Consider the following 25,312-nt stretch of genomic DNA (forward strand, 5'->3'; position numbering starts at 1 on the left):
CACACACACACACACACACACACACACACAAAGTGAGAGATTCATTGATTCAATGCATTTGCATTTAGCGCCAACTCCCAGAAGCTACAGTAATTTTCCAAGGTCTCCCTTTAACTCTCAGTACAATTGTTTTCTCTGTGAAAGGATTACCAAAATGCATTGAATGACTGTGCTTTCTCTGCCCTGGACAGTGTACTTTGTTTGAGACAAAACCACTTTGCCACAAGAAACTGCAAAAACTCCTCAACGGGAACCAGTTCTTGAGGCCAATGACAGAGCTGCAACCATAGGGCAGCCACTTTGATTGGCTGGCTCTGTGGTGGCAAGGTGCTTGCAGAAAGAAGGACACACCTCGCTCTGCTCGAAGATGACAGCACCATGCAGAGGAAGGAGTGGGCCCTTCACAGTAAATCAAGTGTAATAGGAGAGCACCAAGTGTGTGTAGGAGCACCAAAAGCACTGCAGTCCCAACACTGTTTCCTTCTGCTCTAACCCAGCATGGGCTTCCCAAAAGCATCTCCAGACTTCATTCACATTTGTGCCACAATGGGACAAAGATCAGCTTTGCCTTGAGCCGCTTTGATGAGGCCCATCCATGGTCAGCGAACAGGGTGTGTGATCCCCCTCTACTGGCCATGGATGGTTAAAGCAGCAAGGCAACGCTCTACTGGCTTCTGAATGGATCACAAGTGCTTGTAGGTTTGTTTGTACACCCCACTTTGAAACGGCAGTCACTGCTGCCCTCTAGAGTTTACACTGGGAAGTGCTCACCCCTACTTAAATGTTATAGGAAGATAAAGTGTGTCACCTGTTCCATCTTAATGTGGTAATTGCAGATCTGGGTCAAATTACATTTGCAAATAGTATCTCTTATTTTAGCCTCTGTGGAGTACAAGACATGTACAGTTTTCCACATGGGAAACATGACAAGCAAAGGAAAGCATTTTAAAGATCAATCATTATACTTTTCTTTGCATGACAATTTTCTGGTACTCCACTTCAGTTAAAACAAAACATACTCACTTGCAAATGCCAGTTGAGCCAGAGATAGAGCACCTAAGTACAGCATCAAGTGCCATGAAGAGTAGTGGAATGAGAATCAATTAGAGCTGGAATTTGAGCACCAGTTGAAAGTTGAAGGGGTGCAGAAGAGGAGGAGGAGGAGCACATCATCTAACAACAACAGAAGCAGAAACATTTTTTTCCTACTGTGGTTTAAAGGGCAATTATTTCTAACCTGGGATTATTTTTCACTTTCTGTATCATGATGATTGGTTTTGTTTGGAACTTTAGGGTTCCGTTTTGGCCTTCTCTGCGTTCTGCTCTGCCATACACAGTCACAAAACATGCACACAACAGCTGAAACCAAGCACTGCCAGCTGTATTCATGTAATACCAAGCCTCTATCTGGACTTTTACGTGTCCTTTTATGTCTATAGTAATAGTATAGTATAATTGCTCATTAGTGCAAATATAACTGATAATTGTGACACACAATGCTTTGACAACTCTGGTAGATTCCTTCGTTCTTTTTTCACCAGTTGTGTGGACAGTAACAGAACGTTTTGCTTTTTTTTACATTGTGCTGGGAGGCTGAATAGTAATAGTAATAGGAAAAATTTCAAATGATGCAAATGCCAAGATACATTAGATATAAGTTCCAGGCAATAAAAATATTAAAATGAATATTGGCATTGCAGTGTGACTGTGCTGTGCAGTGATGCTGGTAAACTAAATCAATGTCAGCCTAAGCAATGAACATCTGAACACAATACTCGGCCAAAACTAGGAAATAGAGGCCCAGGTTAATAATAATTGTAATTATCCTTTACGCCTAAACTGGCTTTCCAAATCTTGAAGATACATATCTGTGTATTGTCAATAGAGACATTGATGTCTCATGCAAGCCTACTGGAAAGACTTTTTTAGATACGTACATATGATTACTGTAATATTGATCTGCTGTCTTGCCAGGCAGACAATGGCTCCTCCTCTAAGTAGAGCTGGAAGATTGACAAGAACAAAGGAAATCAAACAGAAAATAGGGTACACGCTTTCCAAACATGGAAAAAGCAATTGTCTGAGTGTGACAGACTCAGACTGATTGATTTAAAAAAAATATATAACCAAAAACAATCACATCATTAATAATAACATTAATGAAAACAGCAATAATAAAAAACAAACAAGTCTTCATTATAATAATACCTGTAATAACAACATTGACAGTAACAATAGCAATCATAATAATATTGATAATAATAGCAATAATTAAAATCATTAAAATTCTATAAACAAGGAAAAGCAATGGAGATCCTCTCCAAGGAAGAGAGAGGAAGAGCACCACAGGCAGTGTGTCTGAAGCCCAAACCACTGCCTGACATGAGGTAAAAAACAATAAAAATGTCCCCTCCTCCAAGTAGACTGCGGAGGGGGCAGGATGGAGAGATGCCAGACTGCGGGACGGCTGAGAGACATTCATTCTGTTCATCGTTCTCTCCAGCCCTCCACTGCATCACTCTGTAGCTATCCTTTTGTGTCTGTCTGACCTCAGACAAAGTGGCTGTAGGGCCCAGTGAGGCGGGTGAAGGCATAGGGAGACACAGTAACCATAGAGGTGGTGTGGAAAGTAGGGGCTAACCGCGTCACTGGCCCCTCCCTCTTGTCTTTAGATTGTCCAGGTCCTGGACTAGCACCTGCCACTGTAGCCCCCCACTTGCGTTTCTTTCCAAGAGCCTTGATGTCATCCTGGGAGAGGCCAAGGAGAGCCGCTTCCTGCTGCCTCTGCAGCGCTCGTTCTGCCAGCAGCTTCATTTTGGCCTCCCACAGAGCCAGGCCGTGCATGGGCTGGTTGAGGTTCTTGTGCTGGTAGAAGACCAGGGAGATGCGGGTGGGGTGGGAGCGATCAGGCTTTTTGAGCGGAGTAGTAGCATGTAGTTCCCGACGAGCACATTCAATCAAGATGGAGCCATGGGCTGGTGCTACCGCTACACCACCAATGTTTTGATCCAGGAAGTTGTGCTCACTGTCAGACCACACCTCATCATCATCCTCTTCGCGGCCCCTGGTGCTCTCAACGTCACTCTCAGCTCGGCTGGGGTTCCAGCAGACCTGATCTGACTGCTGCAGGGCATCAGGGAAGAGGCGACCCTCAGGGGCAGAGGACGGGGTACTTCCTGCCACTGAACCTCCACAAGACTTCCAGGCCTTCTCTTGGAGCCCAAGGGGAGTGGAACACCGACTTTCCCCGGTCTTGGACCAGATCTTGTCAGGGTAGGCTCCTGCAGGATTGCTGTGCTTCAAACCAGGGCTATATGCTGCAGAGCCCATTACCCAAGGATTCGGTTGAGGACTAGGAGCAGGGCTGGCCCAGTGTCTGGGGGTGCCTGGGCCTGGGGTGCCTGGTTGTGGTGTAACTGTGCCTGAGTGAGAGCTACCAGGCTGTGGTGTACCTGGGTGAGGGGTGCTTGGGCGTGCGGTGGCAGGGTGTGTGGAGCCTTGATGTATGTTTCCTGGGAGCATTGTGCCTAGGTGAGGGGACGGAGAATGAGAGGGAGGTACTTGGAGTGATGGCGATGGGGCGGGGGAGGCCATCAGGGCATTTGAGCCAAGGTAGGATGTCCACTGCTGAGGGTAAGGAGAGGGTTGATGCGGCTGGGGTTGCTGGTGAAACTGCTGCTTGTCCGGGATCAACAATGAGGCTTCAGGACTTTGTTTAGGGTTCAGATGGCCATCCCAATTGGTGGGAATGATACTTCCATTAAGCTTGTGGCCTGGCCAGGCTGCAGACTGGGGGGTGATGCTCGGTGTGTTGGCACCAGTCTGGCTTGGTATTGTGCCTTCATAGACTGGCACATCCATGGGCTCCTGTTTGATGACTGGAGTGCCTCGGTTGGAGGACTCAGAGGAGACAGAAGAAGGACGGGACTGGCTGTAGTCTGCAGACTGGATGTAGCTGCTGTGGTTTGACTGGTTGGCTTGCTCCGGGTAGCTGGGGTAGGACTGGGCCAGTCTGGCCTGAAGGCTCTGAATATCAGGCTTCTTATCTACCTGGTCAGCCTTGCTGCCTGCTTTGGGCAAAGCGCCATTTCGACCCTCGTACGTCCTCAGCTTAGGGGGGAAAAGTGCATTGGGGGGGTAGTTGTAGTAGCCATTGTGCATTGTGGGCAGATTGTGGCGGTAACCGTTAACTGGGTCTGGTGCAGAGGGCTGGCCAGTTGGGGGAAGGCCTCCCCTTGCATAGTAGGCAGGATGTGGATAGATGTTGTTGAATGGGTCTGCTGCCTGCACAGGGTATCCATCTATTGATCCATTGAAGTGCTCCTTCTTGATGTTGGGCTTCACCTCTTGTTTTATAATTGCTGAATGTTTGAAAAAAAGGAAAGGTAAATTACAAACTAAACTTGAAATGCTTTGCATTTTAATTGTTTATGTTTTCTGTGGATCTTTATATTGGAGTTCTGTTACACACTGGTTGCAGGTTAGGATAAATGCATTTTAGGATTTACCAGATAATGCTCCAAGTCAAGCAATTTAAAATAATTTGCCATACAGTCTGGACAGTTGTTAAACACACATTGTGAGTAACATGAAAACAAACAAAACACAGTAACAAACCTTTATTGCCTTGGAGTTGAGGGGAACCAGTGATGCAGACCTCAACCTTGCCCATAGTTTTCTCTGGTGTCTCCCCTGCCTGCTGCATGAGTTTATTTTTCTTCTTCTCTGAGGAGGCCTTCTTGGCCTCCAGCCTACGCTGTCGGCAGGACTTGGCAGGTTCAGGCAACTTGCGCACCTCACGACGGAAAGCCTGAAGCACCTGGATGGCCCCTGTCTGCATCTTGAGACGCTGGGCCTCCTCACTGCCAAACTCATCAGCCAGCGAGATCTTGTAAAGAGGCAACACATGGAGCTGCTCATCCTCAGGGATCTTCTTCACCTCACGGTTGTCCTCCTTTGTTAAAGTACAAACCTAACAGAGAGATAGAGACGAAGAGCATGATGAAATATAAACTGTGCTAAGCTACAAAACAACACTTTTCACTTGACATGCTTGACTTATTCACACCAAAGCACAATACATCCTTTATTCACCACAAAATACACAACATAAATTCAGGAGTATGAAAAGTGATCCTACCACTGTGCAACCATTGTAGAGGTTGTGCTGGTCCTTATGAGCATGGGCACAGAAGTCCATGCAAGCAGTGACACCAGAGAACGGGCGGCCTTCCTTCAAGCCCAGCCTGCAGTCTGGAGCTCTCAACTCCGACTGGCACTGAAGAGGAGGACAGAGATACATTTGTTTCCTTACATTCACCCAAAACAGACACACACACATAGCAGTTAAGTTTTTTTTGCCTTTCTCAAACACCCTCTTTACACCTTATATTGAAATGCATCTCATATCCAGATTGCATCTAGATATGATTTAATCTGATTACATTTACATCTAGTATTAATATGCATCTCCAGTGTCCTGAGATCGGACTGAGAAGCAATCGCTCTGTCCAGCCTCTTCTTCTTCTTCTTCTTCTTCTTCTTCCTTCTTATGCTCTTCTCTCATTTGCTCAGATCCATAAAACAACAAAGCTGTGCAAAGCTGTGTTAATGTATGAAGAATGCTGTGGTTTGTGCCATCACTGTGCACTGAGGATGATCTGAGTGCAGGGACACCGTCTAGACTGGTGGAAGAGGAGAGTGATGGGAACCTGTACAGATGAATCCTGGGTGCCATGTGTACATACTGTCAAACCTTTGATTGTATTTGCCGAAGACAGCAACTGGTGTTATCCAGTTATTGGTGTTTTCGCCCACATAGGTCTTATGTGTGGATTGAAAACGCATTTACACTGTGGTCACAATGTGTCCCTGACCACCTCTGGAGGTGGTTTTGGCTGATCACATCACCATCTGTCCTCAGTGCATCTTGGGTGCATTTACACCTGTACTCTCATGTGGTCAAACACTATCTGATTGCAATCAGATCACCCAAAATGCATTTCAGTGCATGGTGTAAAGGGGTCAAAGGCAACACAATTTTTTTTTCCAGATGTAATGTGTGTCATACAAAATTACAAAGATGTTATAATCAGTGTACACTGGTGGGGATTTGCCTGTACAACAAACCTGGTTACTGTAGGCCTGTGGAGCCAACTGCTTGTACAAAGGAGCCACCTCAGTTGCCAGATTTTGGAATCTATTCCTGAGTTTGTCCTCCTGACAAGTAAAAACATGGATCACAGGTCAGAACAAAGCGCATACAGCTATCAAACTGTATCTTAAAATTATTATGATTAAGATTATGAAAGTGACTAAGCCCATTCATCATTAGCATTGACATATTCCTGTATAATGCTTTACAATTAGTGTCTTTTAATGCGATTAGTACCTCTTCAGGGTGATCTCCTTGTAGCCTGAACTTGCGCGGCATTTTGCTTCGGGCGTACTTACAGCCATTAAAGTACATACTCCAGGAGCAGCCAAAGGAGAAGGAAGCACCACAAGTTTCAGGGTCCTTGCCTTGACACGCACAGGTACGACTGCAGGGGGAGACAGTGAGGGCTCTATCAGGTTGTATACAGTGTAAATGCTGTGTAACCTGTGCATGTGTTACATTATGTGCACACTATACTTTAACTGAGCTGTGGAAAACAATAATGTGGAGAAATGTCACTGAGCAAGTATTTCATTTGGAGCAATAATGTTACAGCACATTACAAATATCCTCTAACATTTCCATATGCATGACACAAACATAAAATCTGACGTGCCATCAGTCAATTGACTAAGACAATTTATAGTTATAACACAGAGGCTGCTAAACCCCAGATGGTGAATGGTGGTTATGTGTGAACCAGGTTAAACAAGGGTGTGTAGACCCATTTATAAGTAATTGTGGGAGTGGGATGTATGACATGGACAATGTGTACACATCAAGGTGTACAAAGCTGGTGACAAAGATGAATCATTTTGCTTCTGCATACATTACTTGGCTTGAATTTAGCTTAATGCCTCTGAGGAACGTTACTATGTCAAATTAGGTGAGCACAGGTTAGACCATGGACCGCTGACGATAAGGGTGTGTCCATTGGACCAACTACATTTTTAGCATATTTTCATTTGTGTCTTCTGATACAGATGGCTTTAGATGAAATAGTTTAACATGTGCTTCCAAAAGAAGTGCAGAATATGCAAGTGCAGTGAAGGCCCGGCAGTACAATATAATGGTGACATACGGACAAGCTGCATGCTCTCACATGCACATACATGAACCTTTACTTTAGAGACTCATGTCAAAGTGTACCTATCAGCTACTCACTCATCATTGAGGCCACAGCGTCGGCTGGTGGGGTTGCCATATTTGGTGAGGCTGTCCGTGAGCTCACTGTACAGCTTGTCAGCCATGGCCCTCGGGACACCTTCCCAGGCCATAATGAGGATGATGATGACAGCGTTGGCACAGTGGTGGCCAGCACGCTGACGCACCAGACACAGGAGCTTCTCTGTCTCGCTGCCACGACGGATCACCTGACAGGAAACAGAGCTTATCAATATTTTACCTTATACTCATGCAGGTTTAAGTAAACACCCTGTCTCTTTACCTGCAACAGTCATTTATGTTGACAGAGTTCTGCTTCTCTGATTTTAATACAGAATCACATACTAATTATATAAAGTTCAACCATAAAATGCTGACAATCCTACTATTGTGTAATTCTGTCAGTATTTGTGACTGCAGTTGATATGTGCAGGCCTGCTCTCACTGTTATTATTTCTACACTCACTGTCTCTCCCTCTCACTGTCTCCACCACACACCCACATTCACCATCCCTCATTAGCAGGATGTGTGAGGGGTGACACGAGAGGGGAGGTTGGGAAGTTGTTTAAGAGTAAGACCTCCTACCGAGTTTCTCACACACACACACACACACACACACACACACACACACACACACACACACACACTGCATAAATCTTTTGTTGATTGGCTGTCATTATTGTCAGGTGGGACAAAAGTCTTAAAATACCTCTTCCACTCTCTCTCACTTGTTGACAGACTGACAGAAATGTGATTTTTGGAAGTCATGGGCCATTCTTTTTATACTTGACAATACCAAGTCCCCCAAGGCTATCGCTTCTTATCCCACTGCAGTCACCTACTTAAAAGTTGCGCACTGTTCTCATTATCCACACAGCAGATGTGATGTGACATGATGCTACTTACCCACTTAGCAATAGGACATCCTCGTGAGCTCTTTCCCTCTTTGCCTGTGTATATCACCTTCTCAATCCGGATGGCATCCCCTTTCTCTCCATACCTACACAGAAGGAAGAACAACAGAACAGAATGTGATCATTTGCTGATCTTTTTTGACATATACTCAATTGAAAACAGTAGAAAGACAACATATTTAATGTTGTGCCTCATCAATTTCATTGATTTTTGTAAATATCTGCTTATTCTGAATCTGATGCAGCGACATGTTTCAAACAAGTTTGGACAGGAGCAAGTAAAGACTGGAAAAAATGTGGAATGCTCAAAAACACCTGTTTGGAACATTCCACAGGTAAACAGGTTCACTGGTAACAGGTGATAGTATCATGATTGGGTATGAAAGGAGCATCCTAGAAAGGCTCAGTCATTCACAAGCAAGGATGGAGCGAGGTTCACCACTTGTTCACTTGTGAACACATGATTGTATAAAGGACATTACTACATTAGCTCAGGAACACTTTGTAAAACCATCTGTTATCAAATTACTGCTTTCTGTTTCTATTTAACTTTTACACAGTGTCCCATTTTTTTGGAATCCGGGTTGTACCTATTATAATGTTTATGGACTTCAGCAGTTTGTGTTTGGTGCCAGAATGGTTTCTCTTCAGATGAGTGAGGCCTGATGCCTCTGATGCGCCAAGCTGACACTCAAGTGGCCTAAACTCCTGCAGTCTTCCCTGTGTGTCAGGGGCCTAAGGGCCACCAAGCCGAACTCAATCAAAACTTGACTGGTCAGATGTTTTGCAGTTTTTTGTGGCCTCACATGTTCTGTGAAAAGTTGCACTGGAAAACACCACAAAGACTATACCTGACAGCCAGTTGATATCTAATTTAGATGTGCCTACCTTCACAGTCCAAAAAACATTAAAAAGAGTACATATGACTTACATTTTCAAGCCATAAACAGCCTTATGCTCAAAATAAAAGGCGTTTAATTACTGATCTGAATGATCTGGCGGCTTAGATTAGACATGCTCAGTTCGTCAAATGGTGACTGATAAAGGTTAACTAGTGCCAATGGTGCCACATTGCAAAAATTATGGGAACACATGGCCACTCAATAACAGCGCAACAGCACCTCAGCAGCTGCTGACTGCTGGATTAGTGTATCAGAACAGTAACGGGAGACATATCCTTGCTGGTCAGCAGTTAATGATTCCTTATTTTTTTCCTGTGTTGCTGTGAATCTGTGTCAATTTCTCTATGCCTACAGGAGTCTGTAGGAGTAGCAGTATATGCCAGCTATGACAAAGACAGGCCAACCTCAGCAGCACTGGCTGGTGAAAAGTGTTCGCAATGCTATGCTGAGATTCACACAAACACGCAGAGTAAACCAGAACCCACTAGCCTCGACACAATGCCAGCCAAAGGGACAGCTTTTGGAGGTATTTCTGTGCTAGTGTTTGTGTCCTAACGTGCATGCATGGGCTTATTTTGTGTACACACATTTCTATTTGTTTTGTGTGTTTGTGTTTGTGTGTATGTGTCTGTGCACACCTGCCTAAGCAAATAATGGTGTTGGGAACTGATTTAATAGTAGTCCACATGGTGCATGTGTGTATATCTGCAGGTCTGTTGGGAGAGTGAGGAGGTGTATTGTAGGAGGGAGGGGCCAGGGGTCGTGCTGGGGTGGCAATAGGTCACCAGACCTTGTCAGATGTGTGCTCACGGCTCATATCAGGTCTCATGCCTGCTTGATACCTGCCATTGTGAAAACTTCAGCCCTGAGCAGATTTGGTATGACAGTGAACACAAGGGGATCCTGCTGAATGGGAACCACCCTGAGGTGGCTGTGAGAGTTGAAGGAGAGTAGGCTCTATCACCACAGGGGTGGCCTGCTGAGGTTAAGGGTGGGTCAAAGGTCAGCTAGGGCCATTGAGGTTTTAACTCTTACGTCATCTCTCAAACAACAAAAAGCGGTCTCTGGCTGAACATCCCCCCTTACTCATCCTGTGCTCTCCAGGGACTAATGACTCATTGGTCCTATTGAAATCCAGTCTCTTGGTGAACAGCAGCCAAATGTGAGCCTAAGTGTAATGTTCACAATGTTAATATGAAGCACAACACAATGAGGCAACTGGCTTTAGAAGACTACAGCACACAGTGCAAGGTGTTTTTGCCTTCTGGGGTTAGAAATAAGAGACACCACAAGACATTATCAGAATGTGTTAACTAAGCTATGAACTCTTCATTCATCCTTAGCAACAGTTGATCGCCTTTCATCAGTGTTTTAATAAGACAGTCCAGCAACACATCCGTTATAGAGACTGTAGCTGCTGTAATTAAAATGACCAGATGGGGGGCTTTCTGGTGTCCCTTCCTAAATTGAATAAATACTAATCCAAGGAAGATCAAACTGCAAATCTCAAGATGTCTTTTTTTTTTCTTTTTCTTTTTTTAAACTAATTCTGCTGACTGGTTGTAGACAAAGCAACAACATCTCATGCGACTGGTTTGTTGAGGCTGTCCACTGAGTGCTATGTATTTGATGCCTGATGGCTAATGCTAAATACCATGAGTTGTACCTCAATCTACCCTCCATTTGATTATGAGATTATTTGTTTCATTTGAGCAAATCCAACTATCTATGCAGATTATCTGCACATAAAATGTATCTTACACCAAAGTTCAGCCTAAATTTATACCAGAGGATTGGTATATACTGTAAATAAGTAAACATTTCTATGATACTTTTGACTAAAATTTTGCTTCCCTTCTTCCCCTTCCCTCTGTCTTCCTCTCTCTTCATCTCTCTCTCTGTGATTTCATTTATATCCTCCCTCATTCCTCTCATTCTCAGCTATCATCAGCTGCTACTCCTATGCTTCTTGCTCTGCCTCTGATATGCTGATGATGCTGATACTTCCTGTTCCTCCTACTGGATTCTGGGTCACAGATTCCCTGAGGACAAAATGTGAGGAGGAGGGAAGGTGGAGAGAGAGGAGGAGGAGGGAGAGGCAGAGAGAGCAAGAGTATGTAGGAGGAAGGGAAAGAGACGAGAGAAGAGAAGAGGGGAATGCTCACCTCGTCTCCATCAGGTTTCGTATGGAGGCTACAGTAGGTCCAGATCCCAGGTGATTGTAGTAGGGCCCTTCATCTTTCTCCACAATTTGTTCTGGAAAAATAGACAGTAGAAGGTGAGGAAGAAGCAAATAAATGGATAGGAAAATTCCACAATTACATGTATACAATTAATAACAATATACAACACATCATAATTGGTGATGATAAAGTATTTATTCTCTTAATGAAGTTCTATCACATATTATAAGCCCTCTGTAATGGACACTTGAGTACATCTAAATATACAGTTGCTTTAATTTAGTCTGGTTCTTCCATTATTATTATGAACTAATATAAGTATTTAAACTGCATTTTATGAGTCATTTTCAACTTCCTTATCTTACACTCAGAGAGGAAGTGTGGCAAAATTTGACTCACTTTGTGTTTTGTTGCTTGATTTAACAAAACATCCAAACAGGCACAAAAGACAGCAGCAGGGGTTATGATCACAGCCATTATCATGTATTGTCTTTGATGAATATTTCTCTGGCAATCTCAGATCAATTTGTAGAATGACAACAAGAAAGAGATTACTTGAAACTACGCTTGCGCATTAAGTATTTGATTCTGCTATACTTAGATAAACTATTTTTTGGGGTGGTCAATATTATCAGCAGCAACACCAAATTCTGAATAAATGTTTTTGCAAATCACATTGATCAAATAAATCATTTTTCTGCCTCAAATCCAAATTTAGCAGTGCCTGGATTGAGTCCTACTCAAAGCTAAAGGGTATTCACCTCACTGAACTGACTAGATGTTTCTCTTAAGTTGCTTAAATTCAATAGTAAGTCCCTGAAAGAATGAAGCTTTGTCTTTGCATACAATCGCGTCTCAGTTTTTGTCGCGGTTAAAGACATGTGTTTTGATGTATTTTCGGACAAACTCTCAGGCATCCTCTTTGTGGCTGAAGCCAAGTCATCTATGAAGAGCATGAGAATGTGCAACTGATTGCAGCACTCAGTTCACACAAACAGAAACACACATACCCTCCTGACACACAGACAGTGGGCTGTGACTGTAGGGTGTGGTGCCTGTGTGGAGACTCTGTAAAGCAGAAGCTTTTTGAGGTAGTGATGAATGACTCAGATTGTATGAGTGTGAAGAGGGAGTAAGGGTGTGTCTGTGTATGCACGGTGTACATCTGTGCTTATGTTGCGCATGAGTGTGTGCATTTGTGTGTGAGTGCATTTGACCATTGTCCACAGGTCTGTGGTTGTAAACCATGTCCTATGACTTCAGCGTGAATCTGTCTATGTGACACTGTGCAGCTGAATGTAGCAGCATGAAATGTTACACGCTAATGGGCTGCATTGCCTGGCTCTGTAACAGCTTGTTATGTGTTTTAAAACAACATTGTATGGAATCTAATACTTTATCATAGTGTAGCACACACTCTGGATAATAACATTAGTTAAATGCTCTCAATGTAAATGCTGCACACTATTAGCTGATTGTCTAAAATGTGGACATTCACTCGGTGCTGTGTGTGTCTCTGGCTCTGAGGTAATATGAGGTCACATTCCCCTGTTGGTGCAGGAGGGAGGCACCGGGGCGTGGCTCAGGGCAGGAAGTGGAGGAGTCATACCAAATGTTTGTCTGGAAATTGGTTGTGAGTACATGTGTATGCATATCATGGCTGTTTAATGTATCTGTCTATGTGAGAGGCCATTCATTCTAGCACCGTGTAATGCTACAGGGAGTTGACAGCAGTGTTTAGCCAGGCTTTACTATGAAGACTTGTTGGTCTGCCGGTCTTTACTATAAGTAACAGCACACAGCTAGCAAGTGTTTCTCTGCAGCTGCTCTTCCCCTGTTGTGCACCCTCTTCAATGTTTAGTGACAGCAAGGGTCTATTTTCCAGGCTTTAACCCTTCATAGCCCTACAGTTAGCACTCAGTAACTGCAAGAAAATGGTGGCATTTTCTTGATAACTTTACTGAGAACAAAATATTTCATTATTCATTTAATGCACCAAGTTAATGAACTGTACCCACAGCAGCTACAGCAGTAAATTTTTCATTTACTGAGTCATTAATTAATGACTTTATGGACAGACAGGCTGGATCTTTTTGAATAATAAAGACTCAAGCTTTTACATTATAATAATGTGGGTGTATCAAAGGGTGAATCTACCTACATTAACATTATCTACTTGTTATGTTTGTTAAGTTCATTTATTTTCTTATTTCTTTTAAATATGTAGCACATAAAATGATCCATACATTGCCATAGATTTCTACTGTAAGAGCACCTACTCTATTGTAAAATAACCTGAGCAGGGTATTACCCAAACTATGGGACTGAACCCCTTTCTGTCTAACAAAGGCTCTGTTCTCCTTGCCTGCCAGACCTAAACCCACACAAAAGGCTCCTTCTGCCACCACTGCTATTGTTCCTGCCCGCTGCCTTTAATGCCTCACACTGTCGCAGTCTGGATGGTCACAGCCACACACCCTGACAACACACATTCTTAGACACAGTCAACAAGCATCCATACAGAGAAGCTGAAGTGGAGGGGGAATGAAAAACTTAATAGTGGACCTGCGTAATTCAATAAGTAGAGTAAAGCACTAACATTATGGGTTCATTAATGTTTAGCTCAATGTGTGAAGGAACACATGAACTAAATTTCAAAAAGGTTTCCCCTAAGAGTTTTCCTTGCAAAATATGGATGTTCCCTTGCTGCTATGAGGCACTTAAGAAAAAAGTATTTTGTATCTATTTAACTTATTAGATTTACATACTTTCAGACACTTAAATTTATCCCCACTAAGAGATGGATGTGTAATGTTTGGAGTGGTGTGATATTTGTTAGAACATTATTGAATACTTGTCTGAGAAGTGTCAATGCATTATGTTGATGCAAGCTCATCCCCCTGTAAACACACAAGCATAAGCAGACATCAACACACTGACTTACCCACACAGGTGCAAGTGGGGAACTCAGCCTGCAGATCTTTGGAAGGAGTATCCAGCAAGGTCTTGGTGGGGCTGTCAAGGTAGCGCAGAGGAGACTCTAGGAAGCCTCTGAGAGATGGCGAAGAAGGTAGACTATCCTTAGTGGGAGTGTCCTCCTCAGAACAGTATGTGGTGGAAAGTACTGCTATATCTCCAGAGGCTTCGATTTTCATGCGTTTAGGCAGCGGAGAACCTGGAATGCTGAATGTATCCTCTAATAAACTGGGCTGCTGCAGCTTGTCCAGAATGTTGACCTCTTTATGCAGAGAGACGTGGAGGGACCCCTCATGCTGACCCTCCATTGGGCTTTCTGTGGATATCTGATTCAAGGTTGCTTCACTTTGGGTCCCTGACTCATGCTTGTTGATTTCCACCTCCTGATCATTTGGATGAGGTGTGGAGCTGGCTTGGGTGGTGGGAGCCGACTGAGATTTGGATGATGATGTGGGACTGAGCTCTTGAGGACTGATCTGGGCCTGAATCCCCGGCTGAGAGGCTGTAGCAGTTTCTTCCATGGGCTGACTAGCAGCTGTGTCTGAGTCCCCAAATTCAGCCTCAAACTGGCGGATTAGTTCTTCGTACTTTGGGTCTATGTTGATGAGACTCGGTAACTGTGAGGTGCTTGATGGAGATGTGGAGGTCAGAGGTGTGGTGGTGCTGGTGTTACTGGAGGCCAGGCTGCCCGCTCCCTCTGACTTAGCATGAGCTACAGGGGCCACAGGTGGGGGCAGAGGACCTGTGAGGGCTGGAGTGTTTTCTGACAAAGCAGAAACAATGGAAGAGGGAGTCATTGAGGAGTTGGAAATGGATACCTGAGATTGGGCTGGGGCAGGGAGGCCTGCAGCAGCAGCCTGAGTGGAGTTATTGTGGAGGGGCAGAGGGGGGAGACAACCTGGTTGCAGGCTGGTCAGGGCCGGGGCTCTGTCCATCATGAGGACTGGTGGTTTTTGTATGGAGATCTGAGTCTGAGGCAGGAAGGTTGGCATGGATGCTTTCTGCTTGGTCTTCTTGATGATTATCTGTTTGGGTTTGGGCAGGGGAGGGACTGCAAGCATCCCACTCATAGCTTTTATGACAGGAGATCCGTGGCTGCTTTTTTTCTTCTTGGGTTCCTGTTTGATGGCCAGATGTGACAAACCTTCTGCCTCCATCTGTGGCCACCATTTTTTCAAGTTTTGGCAAGCCAGAGGTGCACGAAGGCCTTGTGCTCCAAAGCCAGGGGAGTGGTTAGAGAAGAGGTTCCTCTTGTAGTGAAGGTGCTGTTGCAGAGCCGCCTGAGTGGAGTGACTAATGGCTGCTTGGCCAGGAGACAAGGGAGTGCCAGGGTAGTGCTGACACTGCTGCTGACAATTAGCCATGCCATGATGTCCCATGGAGGCAGTGTGATGACAGGGCTCACCAGAGTCTGGCTCTTGCTTTATCCTGGCCAATGCAGGGTTTTCCTGGGCCTGGGTACCCCCATTCTGGCTCAATCTGAGCTGCTGTGTGACTGGAAGCTTAAAAGGAGCATTGCTGAACTTGCCGCTGGTGTCACCAAGCAGCTGTTTAAGCTCTGACATAGGGTCTGAGCTACTGTGAGGTGCAGCAGCGTAATGAGACTGGGGCTCAGACTTCATACACATCCATAGGTTCTTCTGTTCAGAGCCTCTGCCTGAGCCCTGCTGCCACTGCTGGGGATTAGGGCTGAAGCCTGGATGTTTTTCCTGACCCGGAAAGGGAGAGGTAGAGGATGGGAGAGGGGTAGCATGGGATGGCTGGCCTTGGGATTGGGGCCTGTGGTGCTCACAGGACACTGGGGCCTGCTGCCTGTTGTGAAGTCCTGGAGGGACGGATTGAGAGCGTGAGGAAGATGAATGGGTGGTGGGAGAGGGCAGGATCAAGCTAGTGCCATTAGGGGGCTGAGGGAGGTTCTGGGTATGTTGGTGGTGATGAAGGTTACTGTTGTAGGGGGCTTGACCTGGAGAGCCGGCAGCTAGTGGACCAGTGCCAGATAACTGGGTCAGGGCTTCTATGGCGATGGCTGTCTGAAGACTGATGTTCTTCTCCTTGGCAATGGAGAGCACCTGGGGAGAACAGGGAATTGGGGGTTTGGAGCAGGGCACTTGGTCTGGATGAGTTCCCTGTTGCTGCTTAAGGTTTGAAGTAGACAGACGGTGGCTACCATTCACCTGGGGGTAGGGCGGAGCATGATGCTGCAAATGGGGTTGCTGTAGGTGAGGCTGTAAGTGTCGCGGTGCGTCAGCCATCTTGCAGGCACCTTGCTCCTCACTGGTTGCCAACTTAATCTTTTTCTCCAGCCACTCAAGGTAGTCTGGACAGTCAGGCCCATCACAGTTGCAGTTAGGGGGCTTGTGTCCATGTTTGGCTTGGCTCAGTGCTGTCTGTAAGGTGTTCAGATCTTCTGGAGGTTGGAAGTTACTCTCAGGAGCACCCGCAGAGAGTCTGGCCTCAGCCCCCTCAGAACCCATCTCCTGGGTGAACTTCTCATAGAGCTGGGCTGTGTTAGGCTGCATGAGGCAGGAAGAGGATGAAGAAGGAGGCAATGAGCCAGCAATAGCAGAAAAAGCCACCAGATTGTGGGCATCCTCCATGTCTGCATGGTGGACAGGTTCACAAGGGTTTGTACCACTGCTGCTGTTCCAACATGGTTGCTGTTGTTGGGTGTCACTGACCTTGCCATGTCCTGACACCCACTGCCTTGGAGGCACACTTCCTGCCCTCTGCTGCTCCGTTTCCATAGATGTCTCATCATTAGGGTAGCGATTCACCCCATTGGCCAGTTCCAGGCTCAGCACGCCTTCCTGGAGGCGGTCATGTGACCCAATTTCCATCTGGCCTCCACTTCTGGGGCCATCCACTGAAGTGACTTTGCGAACAGTCTGAAAGACAAATATGGAGCAAAGTTCATGAGGTCAGAAGAATAAAAAAAAAAATCCAGGACTGCCATGCAAAACGACATTATACACTGTAGATTAGGAATGATTTTGAATAACCACTCTTTGTTGCACATGTGTGTTTACTAATCACTGTAATTCAATAAATTTCTACAGAATGATAAATAACAATCACTAAAATAATAAAGGCTCCATTCCCCCTTCCAAGCTCTTATCCAGGGCTTCCCTCCCACCTCTCACACATGCAGAACATACAGTGCTGCAGTGACAGGTCAGTATGGCTAAGAAAAACTGAATTAACTATTGCTTCAGTGGAGTGATGTCACAACAGGCAAGTGTTTTGTCACAGTCATGTGACATAGTTTCAATGCTGTTTATAAATGAACACTTTGCTCCAGATCAGTTGTGGTATGCAAAGCGGGCAGTTGGAGTTAAAATATGTCAGCCATGGTGTTGGGAGACTGTGTGGGACCAGAAGTTGGTACACTGAGGGCTTAAGAAAACAAAATACAATACACACAGTTTTCATCATTTATTAAAAACTGCAAGCCAAGTTCTTAAGTAGAAAAGACATATCAACAGAGTGAAACTACACATTTGACTAAAAAAAAAAGAGTCAAATGTATAGTTTCACAATTAGCAAGTGAAACAAATCAAGATGTTTTAGAAATGTTCCATAGAAACATAACTATACTTCATCTGATTACAACATGTATATGCTTATAACATATTGTGAACTGCTTTTATCAGCAAAACTAGAAAAAATTCTTATGGTCTTTGTGGAAATATAGTGGCAACTGCGACTGTTTAATGGAAAGAGAACTTTTCTTGAAATATGCTTTGCAATTGGATATAATGCGCTTACTGGTGCCATTTCAAGCTAAAGTGTTCTCTTGGGTGCTGAAAAATGATTTCAGCATCCAAATAGCAACTTAAATAATTTAATAAACAGGATCTAAGATACAAAGCCAACTGAACACAGACCATACTGCCCTGGATGTATATAAGCAACAACTAATTCCTGATATTTGGCAAACCTTATACCACCTGCTCTATAACTGAAACTCCCTTTGGCTGGAGAACACAGTAACTGCATGTGTATTTTAGATGAGCTGTTGTCACAGATGCTCTTTTTTTAAACTGCAGTATTTTTTGCGGTCACTGTACCTCTGTGTACAGCACATGAAGACAAACAAAACCGTAGAAGTATTTGAGAAATTTGAGTCATGACTAACAAACAAAATGTCTTATGCAATTTCAGTAGGTTTAAAGATCTTGTCAGACATTTGCTAACACTAATCAGGCGCTGATCAGTGCTGCCACATATCTCTTACAATTGAGACAGTTACCACATTAGCAGTTACACTGAAAACTGCAAACACATCGCCTGGACTAGTGGGAAATTACATTTTCAAAGAAATCTGTTGATTTTAGTCAGGTTGAAGCACCAGAGGTGTGAGCTTGACCATAATATTGTAAAAAAAATAATAATAATAATAATAAAAAAATAAAAAAAACATGTCAATTAAAAAGTAATTTTGTCAACATTTGTCTACTTGACTGCTACTACTATTATCTTAATCTTAAAGACAACTCTGGGCTCAGATTCACTGGAGTTGTAAAATTACTTGCACACAGTTTTCAGGCCAGGTTTGCTTGTCATAGATAATAATCAAATGAGTCTAGAGGGGAACAGCAAACAAAGATAATCCAAGGGCAGGCTAAGAGATCATTGACAGAGTTCATGTTGTGGCTGAACAGTGTATTACGACATATCTAATGGTCCCTATGAGAAGAAAACAATGGCCAACTTACTATTTAAGTACATTTTTTGTATCAGCCCTCCATAAAAGCCAACACACCATATCAATAGCCTTTATAGTGTCACAGTCTTCAGCCTATGTGTACTGTAAACAGACAAGTACCATAAACAAGCAACCACTGGTAGTTCCACATTACAGTGGCTGTACAGTAACTGTAAAGGACACTTCCATGCATCAAAATACTGGTTGCAAGCACAATCCATCCCTGACAAAAAACATAACAAAAACTGAACTAAGACAGAGAAATAAGTCCGTACACATACACGCAAACTAAACACAAGCCTGCTGATTTTCTCAAACCCGAACACAAATGCGAACTAGTTCCTGATTCAGAGGATTCATGAAAGAAAACGGCTTGTGTTTGTAGATCCATCAGTGTATGATAGTAGAAGTGAGCCTGGCGTCCAGCTTCCCCATCATTTGAATATGATTGAAATGAGCCTTTGAAGTGGCTAATTAGTGGACGGGCAGTATGCTCGGGTCTTTTGAATTCCACCTTCTGCGCTGGGTGTCTGTTGGGGGTCCCAGGGGGTGGCGATGGTTTTGGTGAGAGGTGGTGTGGGGTTGGGGGTAGCAGTGAACAGCCGGCATGCAATACGTGAGAGGCCCCATGTCTGCACTATCAGTGGCATCAGACGGGAAAGAGGAAGGGGGGGGTTGGTAGCTGTACGCGGCAGTTATGAGAACTGCAGTGTGTTGAAACAGTGACTGCAACGCTGCACAACATCCCACAATCACGCACAGTCGAGTCACATTGACACTCTCCTTTCCTCTTTTTCTTACAGTTACATATAACAAGCACTGCCACAAAAAATGTCACAAGGGTTTAGAGCACCTCCAGCTGTACACTTACAACTTAACTCAGCTTTGCCGGTGCGGATGACAAGCGCCACACCGCACACAACATAACAGTTCTTTGCAACCTCATGTGATCTGAGCTTTGGCTCACCTTGATTGACTTTTTGTGAGGCTACGTGCCAGTCCAGGATAGAAATGCAGCACTCACACCTGCGGCGCCCTGCACCTATCCGGGTGCCTTGGACTGTACACACCACGTGCTTTAACAAATATTTACCCCGTGACAGAGCCTGCTCTCTTGCCAAGAGTCTATCTCTGTCTTCTCTCTAACTGTGTCATTCTATTTCACACACACACACACATGTTTGTACAAGCTTGACACACACCAAAAAAGTGGATCAAAAAGCGTCAACACACCTAACTGGATCAGATGTTGCAGAACCTGGTAGACCAGACATTTGAGGCTAGGAGCCCTTTAAACAAGAGAGCAAAGCAAGGGCTATTTAACAATGACACTGCAAAAAAAAGAAAAACTAGAGGGAGGAGACAAAGCATGTAAAGACACTTCTGGTGGTGGTGAGGGGGTTAAGTTCAGCTTGTGAGTAGACAGCTGAACCTAAATCCCAGATACACAACACCCTCCCCATCCTCCCTCTTGTCCTCCTCCTTCTTCCCCCACCCCTTCCTTTGCTGCCGTGCCGAGCAGGAACATGAAGCAGAGACCCTGACAATATGAAGCCGGCTGAGAGCCCGAGGACCAGCCACGCGTACTTACGTGGTCCTCGGCGTCCAAACGGAGCTGCCAGTCGGAGAGCAGAAAGCAGAAGAGGAGACAGAGAGGAGCATGAGACTTGCTGGCTGGCACAGCAGCTCACGGGCAATCCGGCCTCGTTGGGTTGTATTCCTTCTTATTTCTTCCAGTCCGTGCAATGCACAGACAGAGCGAGCGCCGAAATACACATGCATGCGTTCACACACGTACACACAGCCAGCCACACACACACAACACACCTCCCCCCAGCACACACGTTTCTCATTCTCTTGCCTCTTCTTATGGCCGACGCTTTCTGTTCTCTCCTTTTTCCTTTCTCATTATCTCTGTCTGCTCCTCCCTTCCCTTTTTCAATATCCTCTTTCTTTCTCTCGGCTACACATGCAGTCGGCTTCTCTTCGCAGCCCCCACCTTCCCCCTTCTCTCTCTCCCTCCCTCCCTCCATTCCCCTCCCTCTCGCGCAGCCTCTCCCTCCATCTCCTCTCCTCTCTCTCTTCAGTGTGTGCAGAGCGAGAGGCCATTATCTGAGCCACAGCGGGCACGTACGATGGAATGGAGGAGTGTGCAGTGAGCAGAAAGAGAGAGAGCTGTGGGGGATAGTCGCTAGTAGTGGCAGCCTAGGAAACAGCACAGTGCAGCAGAGATCTTACCAATGAGAAAACCTCTCCCTGTCTCCATCCACGCCCTTCAACACGACGTGCTCCACTGCATTAGATGATGTTACATATAAGGCTATGTTGTGTGTTTTGTTTATCCACAAAAGCCCAGTTTTGGCAATTTCGGCTATGACAGAGCTTCTCTGCTTTCGAGCGCAGAGGCGAACCAGCGGCTGCCAAGCAAACACACAATCCCAGCTCGGCATCATCAACAACAACAACAACAACAACAGGAAAAAGGAGCAAAGAAAAGCAACGTTACATTGCGTGTTTATGTCCTCTGCAAATGGCATCTGGTTTTCCTCATGGAGATTTTGTTCCATGTTTGAGCATCTACATTCAGCTCAGCCCTGGGCCAAAGGAGAAGCCACCAATAAAGGTTCTTCGATCTCAGTTTTCTTCCTCATCTACACATCGGTGGGCCATTCCTCGCTTGGCACAAAAAGCTTCATTCTTAAACCTGTGGCTGATAACAGATCTTATAGCAAGGCTGCATGCAGGCTGCAAAAAGGTTGGTAGATGAAGAAGGAGCTGGCAGTCCTGCTGGCCCTTCCTCCAATATCCAAAGGATACAGATGAGGTGGAAGGTTGCTCACTTCAGGAAACTGTGGGTCACCTGATACACAGTACGATCATTCATCAACACTATATACCGTCACCTCACTCACCTACAAGGGGGAAGAAAATGGAAGAACAATGGCAATATGACTTTAACAGAGGTGCAGGAGCGCGATAACTACCCTGAGCAATGGAGAGGGAGCAGCAGATGGCACTTTGACATCAGCAAGTAAGAGTAGCAGGATGAAGGGACAAGACAAGAGACAACGAGAGGGAAGTCTAAGGAGAGAACAGTTAAAAGAAAGACGGAGTCGCTCAGTTATTCGTGTGACTGATTCTGTAACGGGAGGGAAGATGATGAAGAAGAAGAAGGGGGCACAAACAGACAGAGGATCGGCAGGTTGTTGCCAAATGAAGACAGCAACTGCAAGTAATCAACCCATTACTGTTCGCTTAGGACGCAAGACTTCTGTCCTCTCCTGTTCACCAGCGTACGATAATGTCCTCTTGTTATTCTCTCCTCACCATTGTTCTGCTTTGGCGTCATTGCCATTATCATCATCGTCCTCATGATCGCTGGATGTTTCCTCTCGCCCACTTGCTGGCTGACCGGCCTTGTGGCGACTCCTCTCTTCTCTCCAACATTGCTGGAGTTTTGGAGCAGATTTAACCAGGAGGAGGAGGAGGAGGGGGAAAAAAACATGGCCGTCTCTCCCATGCAGATCTTTGTCAGCTCCTGCGTAGTATTTTTCTCTTATATTACTGAGCGTGTGCCGGCTACACTGCGCTTTGGCTGGATCAACTTCGGTAGCCTTTCCCTGCTTCTCTTAGTTTCCCTGGTTCTCTTGGTCTCTCCTGATCTCTCATTTTCTCTGGCTTTCTCAAACTGCCTCTGCCTCCCTCTGTCGATTGGTCTCTCTGTTTTGTTTCCTGAGCCTTTTCTCCTTTTAGCATAGCTCATTGTATTACCGTTCCAACACTTTGTGACGCAGCCGCTCTCTGGCCCTCTAAATTGTCTGTCTCTCTGTTGCCACACATATTCGTATACACACACACAGATGAGCGTCAATCCCAAAGAGAAACACAGCGCAGCCTAAGCTGTCTAAGGGAAGGAGAGGAGAAGTAGAGCATTAGGTCACATGACCAGGGAGTGCCAATGAGCGAGAGGGAGAGCAGTGAGGAAGAGAGGTAGGAAACACATGTGGCGATGACGTAGCTGCATCGTCATCAACATCAACATCATCATCACCATCATCAGTGTCCTCCACCAGGATGCTTGCCTCCACCACTGGGTGGGCACATGTGTCATCTAACACATGCCCATTCCCCACTATCACCGACACCACACATCAACGGACACTCAAAAACGAGCTCTTTCATTCACCCCACTCACTTGTGCTCGCTCACTCCCCCAGCTGCAATGACACAGCACTTCCAGCTCGACTTAACCTCTGAATCACATGCTCTCTACGCACAGTTCCTCGTTTTAAAGAAGTATTCAACACAACAGGACAGTTCTATCCTTTAAGGCTGTGTTGTTAGAAACAAACGTATGCCTTTCATGCTTTCAGTCTTAAATTCAATACTGAGCACACAACACTTGCCAGAATAATGAGTCATTTTAAAAGAAAGCAGTTCGGAGTGACATCAGATGGCTTAGATACTTTTTTGAAACCAATCAAAAAAACAAACAGAGGAACATAAGCTGAACATGTGACCTAGAGGATAGTACCGTACTTGCACAGCATACATCAGCTCACTCACTCGCTTTGTAAAAACATGAGCTCTGAGTGAGACCGTCACCGCACACAGCTGAGTAAAACAAAAGAGGCGCGATTTGACCAAAACATCAATGTAGAAGTAGGAACCTCCAGATTCAGCTGTTTCACATGACGTGAGTGCTCAGCAACAACACTGTAAATACAGTATATAAGACACAACTTAGTGTGTGCAGACAGATAAAGCCCAATTACAGTAACCACTCTTGATTCAAACACGTGCTCATTGATGACTCAAAACCAGCAGCACAAAGTGTCATTTCAAGTAAGTCATGGCTCAACATTTCTGGTATTTACCTCAGTCATGTTTGGCTATATTTAAGAAATGGACATCCACTAGAAAATTTAAGATAATCAACAATGACAGAAACAGCCATTCAGTATGTTTCTGTGTATTTACAGCCATGCACAGCACAGCACACAACATTCAGTTTTGCCCAAGAGAGCTGTCCTCATATCACCTCCTGAGCACAATGGGTTACTTTTCAACTAGATAACACAACAAGACAGATTACATTATAACTGGGAGGCATACAGTCTCTAGCCGTGTCCTAGTTAACTTCTAATTGAGCTGTGTTCAATTCACATGACACTAAGACCTCAAGGCACTGGAAAAACAGCAACTGAAGTATCTTAACTTTTTCATGGAAATGAAACGGAAAACATGAACCAGTATGTCGCACACTTACGGTAAACCTGCTGTAACCCGGCATTGAGAGAGAGGAAGGCACAACAGAGACTCCAATTCTCACATCGATCTCTTCATCTCACAATCTAGTCAAATTACTGTCCAAATGAGTTGTTTCACGCCCTCGTCTCTCTCTCTCTCTCCCTCTCTCTCACTTCTCCATCTCTTGCTCACTGTTTCTCAGCAGCACAGAGGAAAGGTCTTGGTTGTAGGAGGGATGACTGACAACAAAAGTTGGGTTGGCTTGCATGACTAAGCCTGAGTCATTTTTGTCTTTTCTTCTCAACAAAGTCCTGACATAAAACCCTCACACACTGAAACAAGCTTTTCAAAATTTTACCAGCGCATCAGTTGTGGGAGGTCTGTGTTTCACACACACACAAGCCAATAAAGAACAACTTGTTCTGCTTCAAAGGAAATTTCAAAGAAATGATGTGATTTCACCATTTCTGCACCATCATCACCTCTCATCGGTGGCAGGATTTGTGCCACTTAGGGTAAAAAAGCCATTTAACAAGTCACACGAGCATCACAGTCCCGACATGAGGGTCCTTTCCCCTCCTCCCATCTCTTCCTGTCAGCTGACTCCACCTCCCTCCACCATCGTTGCTCCCATCAACCTCCATACACTCCCACCCCCAACCCATATTGCCCTGCAGTCTAATGGCATCAAGGTCATCTGATCTGACACACTCACTGACTCTCTCTCTCTCGCTCCTTCCCCCTCTCCCTCTCTTTTTGCTCTGTCTCTTTATCTTTCACTTTCTTTCACTCTTCCTGCCCCCCACCCCTCAAACACACACGCCTGTTTCTCATCACATGCACACAGAGGCAAACACACTAAAGGCTCCTGCAAAGGCACACACTGGCTACAAACGCAGAGGCACACTTTAATGATTTTTTCCCCCCGCACACATACATGCTAGTATGCATACAGTATTGGATTGTTCTCTGAGGGTCACTGGGTTTATTGGTGGGCAGGACAAGAGGCTGCAGAGCTGCACTGAGCACATACTTAACAGAGGGGAAGACACACAAAGTG

The 25,312-nt window shown here is 45.0% G+C and overlaps 1 protein-coding gene across 4 annotated transcripts in view; it reads right to left on the minus strand.

The window, feature by feature from the left end:
* Positions 1 to 1,583: 1,583 nt before the first annotated feature.
* tet3 (tet methylcytosine dioxygenase 3) overlaps positions 1,584 to 25,312 on the minus strand; it is a 29,604-nt gene continuing 5,875 nt past the window's right edge. The window contains exons 1-10 of one of the 4 annotated variants that reach the window (XM_076731548.1): positions 24,272 to 24,370; positions 14,266 to 17,182; positions 11,304 to 11,394; positions 8,229 to 8,322; positions 7,322 to 7,530; positions 6,392 to 6,542; positions 6,130 to 6,219; positions 5,141 to 5,278; positions 4,618 to 4,972; positions 1,584 to 4,361 (exon numbers count right to left, since the gene is read on the minus strand). In XM_076731548.1, coding sequence (XP_076587663.1) covers positions 2,551 to 4,361; positions 4,618 to 4,972; positions 5,141 to 5,278; positions 6,130 to 6,219; positions 6,392 to 6,542; positions 7,322 to 7,530; positions 8,229 to 8,322; positions 11,304 to 11,394; positions 14,266 to 17,182; positions 24,272 to 24,295 — 5,880 coding nt within the window. In that variant the 5' untranslated portion in view covers positions 24,296 to 24,370 and the 3' untranslated portion in view covers positions 1,584 to 2,550. Of the gene's footprint in view, positions 4,362 to 4,617; positions 4,973 to 5,140; positions 5,279 to 6,129; positions 6,220 to 6,391; positions 6,543 to 7,321; positions 7,531 to 8,228; positions 8,323 to 11,303; positions 11,395 to 14,265; positions 17,183 to 20,593; positions 21,097 to 22,329; positions 22,436 to 24,271; positions 24,371 to 25,312 lie in introns of those variants that run through there. The other 3 variants (XM_076731551.1, XM_076731553.1, XM_076731552.1) reach the window with 3 other exon arrangements.

The sequence above is a fragment of the Chaetodon auriga genome, chromosome 5 (genome assembly GCF_051107435.1).
Source record: "Chaetodon auriga isolate fChaAug3 chromosome 5, fChaAug3.hap1, whole genome shotgun sequence".
Taxonomy (NCBI): Eukaryota; Metazoa; Chordata; class Actinopteri; order Chaetodontiformes; family Chaetodontidae; genus Chaetodon; species Chaetodon auriga.